The sequence below is a fragment of the Neopelma chrysocephalum genome, unplaced genomic scaffold (assembly GCF_003984885.1).
Source record: "Neopelma chrysocephalum unplaced genomic scaffold, ASM398488v2 Primary Assembly neopelma1_25, whole genome shotgun sequence".
Classification (NCBI taxonomy): domain Eukaryota; kingdom Metazoa; phylum Chordata; class Aves; order Passeriformes; family Pipridae; genus Neopelma; species Neopelma chrysocephalum.
This window is the reverse complement of record NW_020897694.1, coordinates 30833043-30854479: the sequence shown is the minus strand read 5'-3', so window position 1 is coordinate 30854479 and position 21437 is coordinate 30833043. Positions and strand designations below refer to the sequence as shown.

At 38.7% G+C, this 21437-nt stretch overlaps 2 protein-coding genes across 6 annotated transcripts; one reads left to right on the top strand and one right to left on the bottom strand.

Annotated features, from left to right (window-relative positions):
• Positions 1-2269: 2269 nt before the first annotated feature.
• ABHD13 (abhydrolase domain containing 13) lies at positions 2270-14572 on the bottom strand. Of its 4 annotated transcripts, none has more exons than XM_027674733.1 (3): positions 14123-14294; positions 12709-12744; positions 2270-8008 (listed from the first exon to the last, which is right to left on the bottom strand). In XM_027674733.1, the coding sequence occupies exons 1-3, from the start codon at positions 14250-14252 to the stop codon at positions 6960-6962; spliced, it is 1215 nt and encodes a 404-aa protein (XP_027530534.1). In that variant the 5' UTR covers positions 14253-14294; the 3' UTR covers positions 2270-6959. The 4 variants fall into 4 exon arrangements, with proteins under 4 accessions (XP_027530534.1, XP_027530537.1, XP_027530535.1 ...); XM_027674736.1 differs by lacking the exon at positions 14123-14294 and adding an exon at positions 14428-14572 and having other exon boundaries at positions 3193-8008; positions 12709-12740; XM_027674734.1 differs by lacking the exon at positions 14123-14294 and adding an exon at positions 14428-14571 and having other exon boundaries at positions 3193-8008.
• A 40-nt stretch (positions 14573-14612) lies between these two features.
• LIG4 (DNA ligase 4) lies at positions 14613-18937 on the top strand. Of its 2 annotated transcripts, none has more exons than XM_027674732.1 (2): positions 14613-14714; positions 15300-18937. In XM_027674732.1, the coding sequence occupies exon 2, from the start codon at positions 15314-15316 to the stop codon at positions 18047-18049; it is 2736 nt and encodes a 911-aa protein (XP_027530533.1). In that variant the 5' UTR covers positions 14613-14714; positions 15300-15313; the 3' UTR covers positions 18050-18937. The 2 variants fall into 2 exon arrangements, with proteins under 2 accessions (XP_027530533.1, XP_027530532.1); XM_027674731.1 differs by having other exon boundaries at positions 14620-14730.
• Positions 18938-21437: the final 2500 nt, after the last annotated feature.

Below are 21437 nucleotides of genomic sequence, written 5' to 3'. Positions count from 1 at the left end.
TAACACAATAAAACCATGTCTGCTCTTTAGCTGTATTGCTTTCAGAGAAAGAAAAATTGCTGGTTTTCCAGGACTTACGAGAGTTATTCTGTCTTCATCCAAGCTGAAGCATAACAAATTAATCACATCAATGTTTTCAAAACAATTCCAGAAAATAATCAGTGTATCTTCCTCATCTACTTACAGAGACAAAACTCTGTACAAAGTCTAAAATGAAGACCCGAATAGGGTCCAACAAAAGATTTAAAGCTTAGGCATGTTCAATATCTTTGGAGCAAATAATTTTTGTTTAGCCAATAGTTCAGTATTTTCTCAAAACTTTATCTACCTGTACTTGATCTTTTTAACAGACAGCAAGGCCCCTGCCTTTGGTTTAGGTTTCATTTCATAGAATCATAGAATGGCCCAGCTGGAAAGGCCTTTAAAGATCATCTGGTTCCAACCTCCTTGCCATGAGCAGGGCCACCATTCACTGGTGATGAGGTTGCTCAGAGCTTCATCCACCCTGGCCTTGAACACTTCCAGGAACAGAACAACTTCTCTGGGTAATCTGTTCCAGTGCCTCACCACCCTCACAGCAAAGAACTTCCTCCTAATATCGAATCTAAACCTACTTTGTTTCAATCTTAAGCCATTCCCCCTTGTCCTATCACTAGATGCTCTTATAAAAAGTCCCCCTCTATCTTTCTTGTTGGCTCCCTTCAGGTACTGGAAGGCCACAATTAGGTCACTCCAGAGCCTTCTCTTTTCAAGACAAACCTAATTCTCTCATCGTTTCCTCATAGGAGAGGTGCTCCATCCCTCTAATCAACTTGGTGGCCCTCCTCTGAACTCACTTTTGACAGCTTGATGTCCTTCCTGTGCTGAGGAATCAAGAGCTGGACACTGCACTCCAGGTGGGGTCTCACAAGAGCAAAGTAGAGGGGCAGAATCACCTCCCTTGACCGGCTGGTCCCGCTGCTTTTGACGCAGTCCAGGATACAACTGGCTTTCTGGGCTGCAAGTGCACACTGCTGGTTCATGTCCATTCTCTCACATACAAATATCCTCAAGTCCTTCTCAGCAGGGCTGTTCTCATTACAGTTTAGATGTTCATACGCCCTTATCAATGCTTACTAGGATTTAACCTGTACTTGCAAATTTTGAGAAAACTTCAAATATTGTGTTTTACCTTCTGATATGAAGCTCTATACCTATCTATTAAGCAAATGAATATAACATCATGAGACATTCCAGGACACAGCTTATGTTGCACTTTGTAGCCCAGCTGCTTATCAATTTTCAAGCAAGAAAAAGCAAATGCAAGACTTGTGTTCTCCAGAGTAGCACTGTGCAGGTAAGTTTTAGTGACATAGTTCATAAGACAGCAATCTGCTTCTCATTCAAGAAGGGCAGTATTCACATGGACTACTCAAATCTGAGTTGCTCCTGCACTTTTATTTCTTCCTTTACAAAAATCAGAAATATCTGTTTTTTCATTCAAAATTAATAGGTATCTTGAACAGAATGTCCAAATTTATCACACTTACACCCCCCTACACACCCCTGTTTACTAGGTAGTGGGTTAAAAATTAACTATAAGCCTTGCAGTAATCCAGGAGAGGACAAACATTTTGCAGCTTTAGAAAAGAATCCTTATTTTCTGGGTATTTCATATAAACTATGCAGAATGGCAGCAGAGGTGATACAAGCCGAGTTATATATTTCTCTATAAGAAAGCTGAAATTGCTTCAATATGCCACTGCAGCTACATGAATTAACTATAAACCTACTAGAGTGGCATTACAGGATTTAAAATTGACATTTGAAGTTTTGCAAGCACCAGGTGGTAAAACTAGTCAAGAACACTTCAAAATACTTCCTAATGGACATCATATTTAGACCATCTCTCAGTCCCCCAGAAAACAGAGAAATTTTGAAATGCAAACTGTGTTAGAAAGCAGTGGAGAGCTACTGCATACCAGTTTTACTTATTATCACTTCCTGAAAGCGAGGATACATGACAAAGCTTAGAAACATACATTTACAATATACTTTTTCCCTGCCATAATAGCTTTCCACAAATGCCACAACTAATAATGCAGATGTCTAGTCCATGTGCTCTGGCTTTAGAAACTGAAAACAATACCTTGGGGTTGATTTGTTACCATGCACACAGAACTACCCCTTTACACACACTGAAGAAAGGCCACAGACTAGAACAAGACATTAACAGCACTTTTAATGTATCAATTTATTGCATATGTCAGTACATAAAAATAGAAAAGTGTTTTTTGTAAAATTAACTTTATTGTAAAAACCAGACTAGAATGAGAATGTAAAACTTTGCCACAATTAGCACATATACAGTCACATTTACGCTTTGTCTACAAAACTTAAGAATATTTTATAAGACAGTTTTGCCTTAACTATATATTAAAGAAAAATCAAATAAAAAGCTTGCATCTTATATCCAGTGACTGTTTCTGAATTCAAAACACAAGTGTTATTTAGAACTTCAATATGCTATCTCTATTTACACTTCTGCGGGGTTCTACTTTAAATTATACAAGCAGGATGGCATTGCAAATTATACCTAATGGGATTCATCAGGCTGATCCCACTACATGCAAGAGGCACTGATTTTATATTTGGCAGAAGTGCCTCCAGCAAAATGACATGTCATTAACAAAAATAAAAATGTACTTTTCAAGAACTGAATTATGAAATACAAATGGAGGTACGTCTGCATCTTTTTGCTAACAGAAGAGACCATACCTTGGACTCTCAATTCAGCCTTGCATTCTTCACTGTGAACATCCAACGTGACCCAAATGATTAGCTTAGAGATGCTGATATGCATATTTTGTATAAATAGTTAATCCTTCTGCCCTTCAGCTGAGAGATTGTCCGTAGCCTACCAAATGCATTTGTGCTCTATTTCTAATTTTACCTGAGAAATGGACATGAGGGCAGCTAAACCAGTTAACATGTCTTCAGAAGAAAGCACAGCTTATCTCTCTGCATTTCACAGTTCAGAAACAAATACTGGGAATGTAAACTTGGGTTAGCAGGAAGCCTCAAGTATTTCCACTGATTAAAACCACACACATGTGCACACAAGGTCTTATGCTTACTTACAAGGACTCTACTGCTACAGCTGTTCAACTCCTGCCCCCCCTCCACCTTTGTTTTTCCTTTTTTTTTTTTAAATTAAATTTCCTCTTATAAAACAGACAATTCCTTTATCGAGCATGTTTAAACCAAGAAGCTTTTGTACAAACCTATGAAAATAACTCAACTTTTTCCCAAACTAGAAATTCATACGTACAGGACAAATACTTGAGAAATATCTATATACAAATGGATAACTTTTATGAGAAAACATATAATGGTATTAAATAAATGCAACAGTATCATAGCACACATTTTGGCAATTTAAAGTTATTATTACTATGTTGCTTACAGTTCAGTTTTTAGCAGCAGGTAAGTGTGGGTTTCCATCACACAGTCCATAAAACAAAAACAAGTCTTGACTTGTCAGAACAAGTTCCTTCCCCCTCCTCCCTCCCTTAAAGTACTGTATGCACAGGAGTGGAATATTTGCATAAAAACATCATTTCCTTCCTGTTTTCTTTCAGTGGATTTCACAGCCAATGCAACAAAAAATAGCATGATAACATTCATTCACAAGTGTATGTGGCCAACCCATTAAGGGAGAAGCAAAACATATGTGGAAGGTGGAAGAAACCACATTAAGTGTAAAGGATGCACATATGACAACTGTGTCTTCTCACACTCAATACTTGCAAAAGCAGACAAAGTTTCATATTTATGTCCTGCAGACAGTATAGTGAAAATATATGGCTTGATAATCAAAAGTAATATTTACACAGAGCCCACTTTGGACAGTTTCAGATTGCCATAATCTAACATCACACAATTGACTCTGATTTGCAACTGTATGCCCAAATGAGAATACTTCATTTGTACATAAGTGCCATGTAATACTAGGGGTATTTTGGGTTGAGATTTTTGTTTTGATGGGTGGGAAGTTGCGTTAAAATCCATGTTAGTTTAGAAACTGACATTTTAGGAAAAAAATCACAATTGCATTTAATGGCAAGTTATGACAACTGAAACAAACAACTACTTTCTCTTAATTCTGTCTCCAACAATTAATCTATTCTTTTAGCTTTATTACTGATTTTTAAAAAAGCAGTATTTGACTGCCAATTTTCCTTCTCTCCTTCCACCTCTATTCTAAAGTAATGTGAAGTAGATGAAACAATCTATGCAAGCAGCTCACACCAGGGAAAGGAAATACTATGTCTGCTAACTCCTTTCTGCTGGTACAAACACCGCCTCACCTCCCATCCCCACAGCCAAACTTCTCAAATATACCTTCCCCACATGCCCTGCCTGTCTGCCCCCCCCCAAAAAAAAAGAAACAAAAAAACCCCAAAAAACACCACCACTGTAAGGCTGAAAATACAGTTTTGGTTTCACTCAGATTTAAAACTATGCTCTACGATTTTAGGTCTATAGATCCCAAAAGATCTTTATTTTTTTCAATCAACTCTAAGAAAACCTTAATAATAGTATCACAAAATATACTTACCAGAGAAAGCAGCAAGTTCTGGTATGTATATATATTGAAAAATTAAAAAAAAAATCACATTTAAGTAAAGATGTATCATCCTATCTACAAATTGCTGATAACTATTATGCATGTGTACAGAAGAACTGTAATTCCATTAGGAGGCATAACCACTAAGGCACCAGTTCTGGAAAGCAGTTTTATTCAACCAAAGAACTTAAGCACAAGCTTAAAATACCACTGTCCCTCAGGAAACAGATTTTAGGTGTGTGCTGAGATGCTTTTCTGAATCAGGACAACATGGTATAAAAGTTTATTTAAAAATTTCAATCTGAAGGGTAATCATACACATTGTGTGGAAGATTTTTCAGTTTGCTCTTCCCCAAAAAAAATATTTGGAAGAGGCAAAATCAGCTGCAGCAGATGAGAAATTAAACCTGCAGAAGAGATATAAACAGTTCCCACACTCCAAAACAAACTAAGCTAACAGCATAGGTCTTTGATTGCAGAATTAAGGTTGGAAGAGATCTTCACGATTACCTAGTCCAATCATCAACCTAACACCACCATAATCACTCCTAAACCATATCCCCAAGTGCCACATCCAGATGGTTCGTGAACAATTCAAGAGATGGTGACTCCACCACCTCTCTGGGCAACTCAGTCCAATACCTAGCACCTCTTTCAGTAAAAATTTTTTTTCTAATATCTAGTCTGAACCTTCCTTGACACAACTTAAAGCCATTTCCTCTTGTCCTAACACTTGAGACATGGCAGAAGAGATTGAAACCCACCTTGCTAAAACCTCCTTTCAGGTAGTAGAAAGCGAAAAGATCTCCCCTGAGCCTTCTTTTCTCTGGACTAAACAACCCTAGCTCCCTCAGCTGCTCGTCACAGGACTTACCCTCTAGGCCCTTCCCCAGCTCCATTGCCCTTCTCTGGACACACCCCAGCACCTCACTGTCTTTCTTGTCATGAAGGGTCCAAAACTGCACACAGAACCCAAGGTGTGGCCACACCAGCCCTGACAGACAGACATTCTCTGCCCTACTCCTGCTGGAGTAGGTACAGGCCATGATGCCATTGGCCTTCTTGGCCACCTGGACACACTACTGGCTTACGTCCAACTGGATGTTGACCAGCACCCCCAAGTCCCTTTCTGCTGAGCAGCTCTCAAGCTACTTTTCCCCCAGCCTGTAGTGCTGCATGGGCTTGTTGTGACGCAAGTGCAGGACTCAGCCCTTGGACTTGTTGAACCTCATACCATTGGCTTTGGCCCATTGATCCAGTCAGTATCTGCAGAGCCTTCCTACTCTCAATAATATCACTGCCTAGGACTACCTGCTCGTTTTTATTATCCTTACTGTAACAACTGTATACATTAATCTCTAATCAAGTGATCACTGATAATTATTTGAATTTGTTTCTTTTGGAAGTATAAGTAAAGGGCACATACATTTAACTACACCAGCCTAAAAAACTAACACAGATACTTACTTTTACCTTGTATGACCACCCATTTTGCCTTGAGAAATACCACCTCAAAATGCACAAGCAGACTACTAGTAACAAATAGTTTGCATGTACATCAGTGAGGAGGGCTTGAGGCAGAAGGGAGCTTAGATTGCACTGCTATCTTTCTGAAGGTTACTTCTATTTTCCACGGTAAAATTGCCTGGGTAAAATCCTGAAGTATGTTTAGGCACATACAACTTTCTGTGTACTATTACAATACAAATAGTAAAATGAAAACAGGGAAAATGTTTTTTTCATTTTCAGTTGCAGTTTGAAATATATATGTTTGCATAACCATAAAAAACTAGTAATAACCCAGGATAGTATACCTGCATGTATACCCTACCATTAATGTTATTTTATATTATTTAGCACATTAAAGACTTCCCACTTTGCATAATATAAAATTTCAAGGAATAAAACACTAATCTCATGCATGGCACACTGTAAATAAACTCTAAGAGAAGCAACAAATCATTGTGCTAACAATGGCTGTCCAAAAAGCTCACACATACAGCAGTGAATACTGAAGAGCTTCCTGTTGTTCTAAACTAATACATTCTGCACTACTTTTGTAGCAAGTTCCTTTAATAGCATCTGTTGTACATATCAAAGAAATGGAATTTATGGACAGACATACCAAAAAAGTATGAGAAAGACATAAAATGGTTCATTTACAATGCTGCAAATGTAAAAGTTATCTGGAACACCTTAATAAAATATCAGATCTTTCCAAGTTTAATTTCACTCTTTAGGCAAGTACAGACATGACATACATTTAAAAATGGACATTCTTTTACCACTTATCACAAATCAAGTTACAGTGCAGGTACTCCCCCCACCCTACCCCAAAGAAGAATATCAATTATATTATTGTTACATTAGATGATGTTTTCGCCATTTCTTCAGGGGAGTGACTCTTTATTACTTCTTTGATGAACTGTTCAAGTGCAGTGAAATAACCCTGGCACTGCCAAGTGTCATTATGAGTTCCATCAGGAAATATTGCCAATCTCTTAGTCCGAGCTGGGGATAATTCATAAAGTTGCTTCATCATAACTGGTGGAATTAACTGGTCAGACAACCCAGAGATGAAGAGAGAAGGCATTCTGCACTGAGAGATTTTTCTGTAGGACAGAAATTTATTTTTGTAGCACCATAAGGGAAGATATCGCATTGGAAAGAAAGAGAACAAAGTGCTGGCCATATAAGGGATGCTAAGAAAGGTGTTCTCCACCACGATGGCAGAAATCCTATGGGAATTTTCAGAAGCTAAGTGAATAGCTACTGCTCCCCCCAAGGAACGGCCAAAAAGAAAAATTTTTGTTTTATCAAGATCGGACCGAGTCATCACATAGTCTAACACAGCCTCAGAATCTAAGTACAAGCCTTCTTCACTTGCTTCTCCTTCACTTTTTCCATACCCTCTATAATCGACCAGAATCAAGTTTACTTTCAGGTTTACCAGCATTAACAAAGCATTTGGCAACCTGTGGCCGATGTTGCCTGCATTGCCATGAAAGTAAATGATGGTTGGAGAATAAGCTGCATTGTCCCCTGTGTATCTCAGCAGGATAAGATTGAGAAGAACTCCATCTTTGGTTTTGATGAAGATATTTTCATGTGGTATACCAGTAGGCATAGGAACATAAAGGCGTGATGAAGACGGCTGTTCAGGAAAGTAAAGCAGCACATCCTGGAATTTATATAATATACCCGCTATTGATACAAATATTAATATAAGTAGTATAATGCCTCCGTACAAGTGGAAAGTCACTATCAAGGGTAAAAGACAAATACGGCAGAGACTCCAAGACCAGGAAGCCAAAGCTAGTAGCCATCTTTTAACAAAGGTCCAAAGCATCCATGATTTTTCCATTGTAGAAGTCAGTGATATTTTACTCCAAGTAAATCCTGCAAAAAAAAAGCCAGAGGTATGCATATAAATATAGGGAAAAGAAAAATGAAGTGATTTAAGCATTCATACTTGCAGAACATTAATGGTAAGTCAACATATCGGAGTATTAACATCAAATTTGGTGGCAAACTCCCTTTTTGGAAACCATTTGACTCTGTAAAAACAAGCAGAAAAGCAATCATAAGGAAAGGCTTTAGAATTCTTCAAAATCCCATTTACAGTATTTCAGCAAAATCCATTAACAGCACTAGAAAATTGGTTGACTGAGACTATAGTAACTTACACTTTCCCTGTCTTCCCTAGTACCCAAGAGAACAACCATACAGACCGTATCACCAGTTTGTCAAAGCTTATATAAGTAATTCTAAAATCCAGAACACAAACAAAAATAGCCTTTATTTAAAGTTGCTAAGTAGCATTCAGTAAGCCTGTGCACACCACTTTGCAGCCAGTGGAGGCTCACCATGCATCCTGGCTCTGTTATTGGTGGCTGTCTTTCAGCATCTCAATCAACCGTGATTACAGAGCAACACGTGAAGTGGTCAGAAGAAAGACTCCTCTATAGTAAGATACCACACTGTAGTTACATTTGTGACAGCTTTTTTTGCTATATTTGATTGTTTCTGATTTATAATGCTAGTTTTCCACTATCAGATCAGTAATCCATATTAAGTCTTTAGCTGAATGAAGATTGTATCATCACACAAGACCACTGAAAACAGTCAGCTAACTACGCTGTTCTCTGGTCAATGAAAAGCACAACTGTTGAAAGGACCAAACTTGAAAACAGACTCATGACAAAAACATGCATACAGCATAAAACAAGGAGAGTGATGTTAACGACCATAGATTAAACCTTCCTTCCAATGATAAGAGACAGTTACATCTCCCAGCACACATATAATCTCTCACAGTATTTACTGCTGGGTTCAAGTGAAATATGGAAACAGGCAAAAACTGCCAAACCTACACGAGAACTACAGTACACCACTCAGTTGCCACACTGCCTGGAATGACAACACAAGCTCACTTGTTTAACAAAACTAAGTCATAAAGCAGTAATAATTACAGTTTAGACACAAAGTTATAACCTCCTGAAATGATGTAATGCAGGAAGAATCTGAATTAAATCCAAAGGAGTATGACATGCAGAGATGCATTCAAGCATTCTGCACCAGCCATCTTGGTAGGATCAAGTGATAACTGGTGACCTCTGCAGCCACAGCTTTTGTGTTCCACAGATATGTTAAGCACCCAATCTGACCAGGAAAAACTGCCATGTATAACTATTTTATGTAACAATTAGAAATAAATCAGAAATAAAAATAATCTGTTACATCTAAAGATTTACATATTAACCAAAAACAATGTGAAATTAAGATTTTATATACCGTATCTACTCTAAATACATAAAACTGGTGAAATATAAAGTAGTTAAAAAGAGCAGTTATCCCAGCTTTGTTCTCCTGTATTATTTATAAGCTCATATTAGGAGACATATAAAGTAGCTACTTCAATTTCTAAGAGAACTTCCTAATGAAGTTAACAAACATTTCCTGCATTACATTTCAAGGCTAAAAGAACACTTACAATGAGAGAGTAAAACCATTCTCCCTATCTGTTCAAAATTTTGTTGACTTCCTTACAAATGAGACTCCAAAAATGCTTTCTCATCAAGACATTCACAAGAGTACGAGACCCATCACTAAACAAAACTAATAAAAGACAAAGAAGTAACAAAAATCTCAAAGTGATGAAGTTTAGCAAAATGCCCATATATACTAAGGATTGTTACTTGAAGACTGATACAGTTGACTTTAGTTTCATTTGTGCACCGCTTCTATTTTTATTTTAGTAAGCTAACATCATCAAAATGCTATACTACTGAGATACTGCTGCTGTGTGATTATTATATATATAAATATATATATTTTTATATATATTATATATATATATACACATATATAAACTTTGCTACTAGAGTTCTAAAACCAATGCATCCTACAACTAGAACTCAACACATAGTAGTTAACAGGAAGGGCAAACTACACAGCCACAAATGTTTCATGCTCAGTACATATTTAAATAAAGTGGACTACTCTGCACTAATGAATAACTACATTACCATTAAAGTTTTCCTCCCAGTTATGAGAAACTAGTTCCATTCACTTCCAGGCTGGAATCAGCCCATATCTCATACTTCACATCTTGCTGCAAGATTTGTCAGCTAGACAACTAAGATGTAAGTTTCTCTAGGTTCTTCCCCGCTTTCTTCCAATACCAATTGAAAGATCACTGCAGAGATAAAAGATGGTTTCTCAAACAAGCATGCAGGCCTAGAAGAGACTCTAAACCAAATCAATACAAGCTTATTGTCAATAAAGCTACAATCCATGCTTTCTATGGAGCCCAATGCAACAGGCCTTCCAAACACTGTCATGTTTGAGCTGAACAGCAGAAGATGATACAAACAGAACCAAACTTCCACTTGAAGGACAGAAATAAAAAGGGTAAGCTAATATAGTAATTTTCAATGAGCAATAAGGTCAGCATTTTTTGAAGTGTATGAGATTTAAGACTGTTTGAAGAGTATGAGATTTGAGACTGTTCAATATACTGCAAGACAACACACAGACACTTCATTTCCCACTCCTGTTGTGCTGGATGGGAAGTTATACATCTTTCAAACACTTTACAATGTAACATCTCATCATGCAAAAACTCTGTGTTGAGGTACGAAGAGCATGTGTTACGATTCTCCTGTATCTCTAATTTTTCTGACTAATAGGGGGCCAGAATAGTCAGGGAAAGGTGTGAGAGAGGGATAGGAAAGGGAGAACAATGCATTTAGACTTTGATGTCTGACCAGGTTAAAATAAGAAACAGAGCAAACCCACCACCTGGACAAAACTGTCCCTCTTTCTAGACAAGACTGCTTCTCTTCCTGGACTACAAGAACCACTCATGGACTTGCTCCATAACTGATGTCCTAGTTATGGCAAGAAGCATGCACACCTTTATGCCTTCTAAAAGAGAACTTTCCAATCAATTTCTGTCTTATGCAAGTATGACTAGGTAATTTTTTTTTCATGGCTGTTTAACAGGATTATCTCAGTTATATTGCCTTCTACTGTTACCTCAGTTATATTGCCTCTACAGCTCTCTAAAGAGATAACATGAAACATCATTCGTATTACAGATGGAGACATGGGAACCAAGGGAAGTCAGCTAGTTGGCCAGTGGCAGTCTAGTGGAAGTTTTGTATCAGACAGGGAAATAAGGTTTCTCTAAAGGTTTCGTTTTCAAATCTCCTAGACAAAACATTGATTCCCTGGAACTCATTCTTGGTTCACTAAAAAAATTAAAAAAAAAAAATTTGAAGGAACATTGTATTACGGCACCGTATTTCAAGTAATTGTTTAATTTTGCAAATGACTTTGCAAGAAAAGTTTTCCTATACAAGGAGTCACATCCCATTTTACAGCATCCACAGTATTTTATAACTGCTGATTATTTAAACTAAGTTAAAGGTTATGTAAACAAGCATAAGGGCATTTTTTTAAAACTTGTCACAAAAGTCAATGTCTGTGACAAATATAGTCAACAACAGCAGAACCATACAGTTCTATATGGTAGATGTTTTCCTAAGTAACTCTTATGTTAATGTTAATTCCTACATATGCTGTTCTTGTTCTTAGCTACTCTTACTACTGGAAAATATTTCCTAATACACCTAAAAAGAAGGGACACTTATTACTTAAATTCTTCACTTTAGGTTCAATGTTTATTAACCTCCAAATACGAAACCTACCTTCATTTTCTCCAGACTATATAAATTCAGTTCCTCTCCATCGTTCTCATAATGTTTTTTTATTCACAAATATGATTAGAGGTCTTTCCTCTACCATCCACATGCTTCACATTTCCTCCTGTCCCTCTGATAATGTGCATTAGAAAGGCTAGCCTTTGGGAATCTTGATGCTTCCTACAAGTATTTCTTTGATGATGCTTGTATACTTCAAAGACAAGCAGAAGACAGTACTGAAATACAAAGTTCTATTGTGGAAATCATTAACACACAGGAACAGCAATACAGCCTAATTCAACCTTGACCCAATGAAAGTAAGACTTAGTCAGACTGTTGCTGTACCTTTGGCTTAAAGACCAGTTCAGTTTACATTGCCACATAACTGTATCGCCCCTCAAAACAGAAAGGAAATTTGCAAGTGATGAGTTTCAATTTTATGTCAGAGGGATATACACATATGTTGATATACACACGTCCCTGTGTCTATACATCTCCACTGCTGAATCCACAGTCCAGGAGCTATTGCAGACCTTTATGTTCTATCAGATGAGCTACAAATCTCATAATTAGGTAACTACTGAAAACACAAATCACTCACAACAATAAAAATTCTGAGAAAAAAAATAAGGTCTTTATGATCAAGGTACTTGAACAATATTCTGCTTTGCCCTAATGCTATTCCTAATTGGTTAATGCTATTACTGACCGAAGAATCACAAAAACTCAAGTGCATAGTTAGAGTACTTGTGAATAATTTTTCATTCATTTTGAATGGCAGCTGAAATTACTCTTGTATCTGTCGCAAATCCTGTTGTTTTGTCTTGGTCCATATTTTCAATATTAAAAAAGGGTCATTTTCATACACCAATCACATTATAAAGCATTTACCTTTAGATGTGATGATTTCCCAGGCTTCATCTCTGCCTGAAAGACAATTCCATGTATGAATTGAGTAAAATTGCTTTGAATTACACACATAATTTACCATTTGTCTTCAGTTACTTGTAAGAAAATTAAGAAGTGCTAGCATCCAAACCCCTAGAACTACAACTGCTTTACTGATGAAATTATGCATTTCATATTCATGCTCCACCTATTAAGTTGAACACTTGTTTGAAACATCTGATGAACTTGAAAACATTTTACAGTGAAGTTCAAGAATCACATCAAAATGTCCTGGACTATACATACAGTACACAGTATATAATATACATAGTGCATAAAAATGAAGTTATGCTAGATTTACATTGTCTCCTTAAAACTAACTTTTAGTGTATGAGCAGCCTTAAAGTTAGTGCTAAGAAGCACAATCCAGTGTTTAATGGCTGCTTCCTCATTTAAGAGCTAAGTCTTAGCACTCACTGCAATCTTTTGGATTTCAAAATAAACAAACAAAATCAGGTATTTCTCTGTGTTTTTAAGAAATGCCAAAAGACATCTGTTGGTTTCTACTGCACTTCCTTCTCCTGGACTCTGCCTGCTCCAAACACAGATAAGATTTGCTCAAGCTTTACATTTATTCATATTTATTCAGAAGACTCCTGTAAATAGGAATACTAAGTCCTCAACTGTAAAAAATTAATTTCAGATGGGAACTGATCTGAAAGAAAATTTACAAGCTACAATCTACAAACCTAGAAGACAGGAAAAATACACTTCCTTAGTACTAAAATCCTACAGAGACACTCATGAAAAAAAAAGACAGAGAAAGGAAAAATGATAGCAAAGCAGTGACTCCCAATAAAGGAAAAAGCACAGTAAGAATAACTAAGTGTCACACATTTAAAGGCTCTGGCTTTTAAAATCAACAAGCCACTTATCCTACTTATTTCAAACAGGGAATTTTCACAACTCTGCATCAGGTTGCACATGTTCATAATTGAAAGTGTTTTCCTCTTAACTCTTATTACACCTCCTTTTATAACCGACAAGTCTTAATGAACCTTAGAGGCATGTCTTGAATAATGACAATAATGAGTAAAAAACCGCCAAAACAAGAACTAATCAAGACTGGCTATATTACGACCTTAGCTTTCTAGTGAGCATAGGCTTCTAAAACATATTACTTGACAAGCATGTTAAAATATTTTCTTTTTTACCTAAGACAACCACCTGGTTCAGCCTTGCCAATACAGTCACTTGGCACAGTAAGAACATTAAAGTTATCATGAGCAGCCTAACCTTCTACAAGCATCCCCATTTGCAGGAATTGTTCCATACGGCAGCGGAGACAAACGAAACACTAGAGCAAGACCTTGCTACCAAGAAGCTAAAGATCTCCCGGGGCTTCGCAGGGAGGCACCTGTAGGAACTTCTGCGGCGCTGTCAACGCAGCAGCTCCTCGGGAGGTACGTCCCGAAAGGCCGGCACAGGAGCCGCACAACCCCCGGGACAGCACCGGCCTGCCAGCCGCTCCCAGGGAAAAGCCGCATTTATCCACGGAGAGATCCCAAACACCAAACTGACAACCAAACCTGCCGGCTGCCCCCGTTGCCCCGGCTCCCGCCCGCCCCGCCGCGGCCTCACGGGGCGGGGGCCGGCCACCACCTCCCCCTGCCAAGCGCCCTCCCCGCGGGGCGGGACCGGCCCCAGGGCGGCGAGACCCACCCGCCGCATCCTCCCGGGCGGCCGCCGCCGGTGCCTCGGGCCAGCGCAGACCCCGACGCGCAACTTCAACCACGGCTCCTTCCTCCCGAGGCAGGAAGTCACCGCAACCGCGGTTCCGCTTCCAGGTCACCGCCCGGCCGTTTTCCCTTCTCTCCCCGCCTTCCTCCACCCGGGGCTCCGCCAGCGCTTCCCCGCCCCGGCCCGGGGGAGGAGCGCGGACCACGGCATCACCGGGCCGCTCCTCCTCTTCCGGGGGGGGGGCAGCTGGTGTCAGCCCTTTACTGCAGGTATCCCCGGATCCACGTAAGTCTCCCCCGGGGTGGCTGCGCCTCCGTCGCCCCGGCTGTCTCCTCCCGTGCAGAGCAGGAGGTGCCCGCCCGGGAAGTGTCCGCTCCCCCCCCGTGACCGTGACAGGGGGCTGTGGGGTGGGCGGGTGTGGTCCCTCTCCGCGGGAGGGGGCCGGCCCCGTTGGACACCGCTCCCTCAGACGGTGGGGAGCGGCCGGGCGACAGGGCCCGAAGGCGGGTGGTGTCGGGAGCAGGCTGCGTTCTCGAGCGGGGTGGAGGAGGAAATTGGTCTCCGAGCAGTGAAAGCTCCTGCCTGGGCAGCAACAGGAGGGGAGCGCGCTGCCTTCTGCCTTGCAGTCAGTCCTCAGTCTAGGTGATGCCAGTGTTTCAGTGTCGCAGCACCACCGATGAGTGTGACCCTTAACTAAGGACGGTGGTACTAGCTGATGACCTTTGAGTAAAGATAACGGTTAAATCTTAGTTAGAAAAAGAAGGAAAAATATAAATACTAATTCGAGATGCAGTTTTTTTGAATAATGTGATGTCACTTTCTCTAAAAATATATACTTTTTTTTTTGTTCTTAATGAAAAGCAGACTGATGGCTTCTGCACCTGTTTCGCAGCCTCCTAAAAAAACGGTGGCCTCTCACGTGCCTTTTGCAGATCTGTGTTCTACTCTGGAGCGAATACAGAAGTGTAAATCTCGTCCGGAGAAAACCAAGTATTTTAAGGATTTTCTGGATTCCTGGAGGAAATTCCATGATGCACTTCACCAAAAAGAGAAAGGTGTCACAGATTCCTTTTACCCAGCTATGCGACTTATTCTTCCACAGCTGGAAAGAGAAAGGATGGCATATGGAATTAAAGAAACTATGCTTGCAAAGCTGTATATCGAATTGCTTCATTTACCAAAAGATGGAAAAGATGCTGCAAAGCTTTTAAATTACAGAACACCTACAGGCTCACGAGGAGATGCTGGAGATTTTGCAATGATTGCATACTTTGTGCTAAAACCTAGGAGCCCAAAACAAGGCAGACTGACAATAGAACAAGTCAATGAACACTTAGATGCGATAGCTAATAATAATGCTGCTAAAAACAAGGGTCAGTTAAAGAAAAGTCTTCTTCAGTTAATTACCCAGAGCACAGCACTGGAACAAAAATGGCTCATCCGGATGATTATAAAGGATCTAAAGCTTGGTGTTAGTCAACAAACTATATTTTCCATTTTTCATCCTGATGCTGCTGAATTACACAACGTCACAACTGATTTAGAAAAGGTTTGCAGACAGCTGCATGATCCCTCTGTCTCACTTAGTGATGTTTCTATCATGTTGTTTTCTGCCTTTAAACCAATGCTTGCTGCTATTGCAGATGTACAGCAAATTGAGAAACAGATGAATAACCAGATATTCTACATAGAAACTAAACTGGATGGTGAACGTATGCAGATGCACAAAGATGGGGACGTGTATAAATATTTTTCCCGAAATGGGTTTGACTATACTCAGCAGTTTGGTGCTTCACCCCTTGAAGGTTCATTAACACCATTTATTCATAATGTATTTAAAAGCAACATACAAAATTGCATTCTCGATGGTGAAATGATGGCTTACAATCCTGAGACACAAACCTTTATGCAAAAAGGAAACAAATTTGACATAAAAAGAATGGTGGAGGACTCTGATCTGCAGACCTGCTTCTGTGTGTTCGACGTATTGATGGTTAACGATCAGAAGTTGGGGCACGAAGTACTAAGCAAAAGATATGAAATCTTAAGTAGCCTGTTCACCCCGGTAAAGGGCAGGATGCATATTGTACATAAGAAAAGTGCCAGAACAAGAAAAGAAGTAATTGATGCTTTAAATGAAGCAATAGATAACAGAGAGGAAGGGATTATGGTGAAAGATCCCATGTCCACCTACAAGCCTGACAAACGTGGGGAAGGCTGGTTAAAAATCAAGCCAGAATACGTGAATGGACTGATGGATGAACTAGACCTTTTAATTGTTGGTGGTTACTGGGGAAAGGGGTCACGTGGTGGGATGATGTCTCATTTTCTGTGCGCTATTGCAGAGACGCCCCCTCCAAATGAAAAACCAACCATTTTCCACTCAATTTGTCGTGTTGGCTCTGGCTATACTATGAAGGAGTTGTATGATCTAGGCTTGAAACTGGCGAAATACTGGAAGCCCTACCAAAGGAAGGACCCTCCCTGTAACATTTTGTGTGGAACGGAAAAACCTGAAATGTACATTGAACCTTGCAACTCTGTCATAGTTCAGATCAAGGCAGCCGAGATTGTTGACAGTGATATGTACAAAACTGACTGTACTTTGAGATTCCCCCGAATCGAGAAGATACGAGAGGACAAAGAATGGTACGAGTGCATGACTTCAGACATGTTAGAAGATCTCAGAAGCAAAGCAGAAGGGAAACTGGCATCTAAGCACCTTCATGTAGATGAGTATGATGAGCCACATGAGAAAAAAAGGAAAACTGTTTCAAAAGTGAGGAAGGTAATTGGAATAGCTGAGCAATTTAAAGCTCCTGATCTTTCTAGTGTAAACAAGGTTTCAAATGTATTTGAAGATGTTGAGTTTTGTGTTATGACAGGAACGGGGAAATACACAAAGTCTGAGCTGGAAAGCAGAATAGCCGAATGTGGTGGCAGTGTGGTACAGAACCCAGGGCCGGAGACTTACTGTGTCATTGCAGGAGCTGAGAATGTCAGAGTGAAAAACATCATTGCTTCCAACAAATATGATGTGGTGAGGGCAGAGTGGCTCCTTCAATGTTTTCAAACCAAAATGCTGGTGCCTTGGCAACCAGCCTTTATGATTCACATGTCTCCTGACACAAAAGAACATTTTGCTCGTGAGTATGATTGTTATGGAGACAGCTACACAGCAAACACAGATGTTGCACAGCTCAAGGAAGTGTTCTCAAGAGTGAAAGACAATAAAGCAATGCCTTTGGACATAATTGCAGAGATAGAAGAACGTTATTCATGGAACAGTTGTCAGCTCAGTATATTCAGAGGAAACACTATTTATGTGGACTGTTATGCCATTGTTAATGAGCCTAAAAGCAAAATTCCTGGAATAACACTATCAATTAGAGCTTTGGAGCTCCGCTTTTATGGTGCAAAAGTAGTCTCTCACCTTGTAGAAGGTGTCTCCCATGTTGTTATAGGAGAAGATCATTCCCGGGTAAAAGAGATGAAAACACTCAGGAGAACATTTGGGAAAAAATTTAAAATTGTAACTGAGCTGTGGGTAACAGAGTCAGTGGAGGAAGGAGTCGCAAAGAATGAAAATCAGTACTTAGTTTAAAGTAGTTTTTAAGATTGGAGCAAAGGCATTCTTGTTGGAATGATTGGACTCAGATTTTATGAGGTTGCCTTAAATTTTTTGTGTGTTTTCATGTCTGCTTAAAGCTGACTCTGGCTAAAGAATAACACTGTATTGCTGAAATCAGAGGAAGGCTTTTAATTATAGTGTTGCGGAAGCAAGAGAATGCTAAGCTATGTTGGAAGAACAAAAACCACCACAAGATAAATAATGTAAGCCTTTTAATGCACAAACAGATCTCAGGAGAGATTTAATATTTTACATAAATAAAATATGTTTGAAACTGGCTAGTTTGTGCTAGCTGTTAATAATGCTTGCCTCCATTTTTCAAAATGGACACAATAATTTACTGTTTTATGGAAATTCTACTATTTATTTATTGTTTATTTATCAATTTGCAGTCACATTCATGTTTTTGTGGATGTGTTTTGTGTGTATTCCATATGCTACAGAATTTGGTAATTTATAAACTTCATCTGTACTATTTTAATTTGTTTACATTGGTTTTAGCATTGAGCACTGCACAGCCTCAGAAGCACTTTGATTTTAGGATATTGCATAGATCCCATGTTTCTCTGTGTAAATAACCTTTGTAAAGTAGAACCTAAACTTTTGATTGAGGTACTAATGAATTAATAATGACCTATATATGTATGAAATACAAATCAATTACTTAAAAACTAATAACCCCCTGTGCTCATTACAGTTAAAGCTAAACTGTGAAGTGCAACAGGGCTAGGCTTTTACAATCAACTGTCGGTTTATCTTTCAAATAATACTTTTTAAGCTATTTTAGTAATGTAGGATTAATTTCCAAATATCCAGTTCAATGTATATTTTTTCAATTACTAAATAAAACCTATTTTTAAAGTCTGTCTGGTATTTATTTTTAGTAAGCAATAATACTTTTGAAAAGCACCAATTTAGTTTCTGATTTTGCTGTTAGATAATTCATGCATTAACTTTGAGGAGAGAAGAGCTGAGGCCTGAGTTCTTGTTATGTCAATACTGGTACCAAACAGAATTGCTGTTGGGGAGATCGCACAGAATCAGTTTTTAGCTGACCTGTTTCTTCAATGCTTTTTGTGGTCGTGTTCGTACAAAAGTTACTGTAAAAGGAATTGGGAAATCTTACCTGAAAGACTAATTGGAAAGAAGTTTATTGTTATCTCTTATAGTTGGTGTCTTCTCCCTTATTATTTGAAATATACTTAATAGGTGAAATGTAATAAACACTGACCACAGATTACTGTTACCAGGCCTGCTTTTCTCATCTGCTTGCGTGGGGCTTGTATGGTGGGACTGTGCTATTTGTTGGTGAGGCCTTGTGCCTGTCTTGCTGTTCCCCTAACACACTTTCCCTTGTGGAGCAGCCCTCTTGCATCCCTTGACACAATAAGGAATTGAATGAATGAAGGAAAGTCGGCTTCCTTGCTTCTTTCTGTTATGGAAATTCCCATCCATCACAGAACTACCTTTTTTTATCCCCCTGATATTCATCTGGTATTTGGTTTGGATGTGAACTTCTTTCCAGGACCAAATTAAAAAATTGTGGAAAGCTTATAATTTTTTTACCATAGTACATCTGTTTGGTGAAACACTTAAAAACTGTGTGGTCCCTGTTGCTCAATTTCCAGTTAGTCTTTCCTGAAAGAGTCCATGTGTATGTTTTGAAAGAGTCTGTATTAAGAAGGTCCATTTATTCAGGTGAAATCAGTCAAAACCTGTCAGCTATAGCAAAATAAGAGATAAGGTGTACTATTCTGTTTACGGCACCTCAGTTTAATGATTTGGTGAGAGATTTTAAAAAGCCCTGTAGTTTGCTAGTGGGATTTTTATAATATTCAGTTTCAATCTTTCTGTTAAAAACCCCAAACAATGAACAGTCATTTAATGTTTCCAATCCATGTGTAACTGCAGTTTGAATTCTTTCAAAAGTGGGACTTGACGTTATAAAATGTCATGGAAAGGATTAAGAAATGTTCATTCAAAGGTAACTCGGGAAATGCTTTTTAAGATAGTTCAAGCAAGTATAAAGCATCTCCAGCTGGTAGCAGCTGTTGTACCACGAAACAGTAGATGGCCCCGTAAAATTTTACAGTACTGCTCTTTGCTGTGAGGGGATAGGAATGAAAGAACACTAAATTTGACTTATTATACAAACCTAGCAGTGAAGGTAGAGTTTATAGGTATAAATAAAATGTTTCTCTATGTTGCTTTCTGGAAGTAAGGAAATTAAAAGGCATCCACCTCAAAATTGTTTTCTTTTAGAAAAAATATATTTAGCATTATATTTGGATGCTTTTTACAGATGTAGCTTTTCTTTCTTCTTAATTTTGGGGAAGATTATTTTGAGAGAACATATAAGGGATAATTTAAGTTCAAACTGCAAGCATTAATGTTCTTTGCTTTTCTTATAAAGGATGCAGAAAGCCTGAGGATGTCATTGTGTTTGAAAACTGAGATAACAAGTTTCAACATGTATACTTGGCGCTAGGTTAGTGACAAAATATATTTAAATTCATTCTTCTGTTAATGCTGCGGGTAGAGGAACTATATAAAGCCATGAAACCAGAATTCATTTTCCTCCTGTGTCATGTATCGTATGTAAAGTAAAATACAGTTTTCAGGACTGAAGTTGCCAGAAATAAGATACCAGGGGAAAAAAGGATTGTTACACACAAAATATGGTGTGAGGGATTTTGTATTCCACTCTCTCATCATCAGTCTTTCCCAAAATAGAATGAATTTACATAGTCTGGTTCTATATAGAACTAGTTAGAAAAGGTTAGCTATGATATTACTATGATATAACTATGATAGTACTGTTGCTTTTTATGAAGTTCAAATTAGCTTTTGGAAATAGGTTAGGTAGAAGGTTGTTTTGTTTTTGTAGAAGTCTTTGTGGTTCTGATTTAAATTTTTATAATTTGTCTAGCATTATGTGTTTTGTTATAGTATAAGATTAGCCTGGTGGACAAGTGTAGAGCACTAGATGCTGGTTTTTTGGGGTTTATGAAGCTTTTTGACACTGTCCTGTAATATTCTCATAGACAGCAGGTGAAGTATGAACTAGATGAATGCACAGGGAAGTGGACTGAAAAGTGGTTGAAATGCCAGGCTGAGAGAGTTGTCATCAGCAGCCGAGGTACAAAACAAGAGGCACTGGGCACAAAGAGAAACGTGAACTTTTGCTTAAAACTAGAAAAATACTTTCTTACTGTGAGGGTGGTGAAACACAAGAACACGTTGCTCAGAGAAGTTGTAGAGTGTCTGTCCATGGTGACATTCAAAACGCAACCAGATGCAGTCCTAAACAACGTACTCTAGCTGGTTCTAGCTACTTCAAGTGCATAGAGTTGAACTAGAT

What these genes read in the sequence shown, in the direction of transcription:
- LIG4 (XM_027674732.1), top strand. Translation starts at nt 15,314, where the DNA reads ATGGCTTCTGCACCTGTTTCGCAGCCTCCTAAAAAAACGGTGGCCTCT.
- ABHD13 (XM_027674733.1), bottom strand. Translation starts at nt 14,252, where the DNA reads ATGCGGCTTTTCCCTGGGAGCGGCTGGCAGGCCGGTGCTGTCCCGGGG. An exon ending in CGCCGCAGAAGTTCCTACAG is followed by an intron (nt 12,745 to 14,122) that starts GTGCCTCCCTGC and finishes ATTGTCTTTCAG; the next exon opens with GCAGAGATGAAGCCTGGGAA. An exon ending in GGAAATCATCACATCTAAAG is followed by an intron (nt 8,009 to 12,708) that starts GTAAATGCTTTA and finishes TTTTTTTTGCAG; the next exon opens with GATTTACTTGGAGTAAAATA.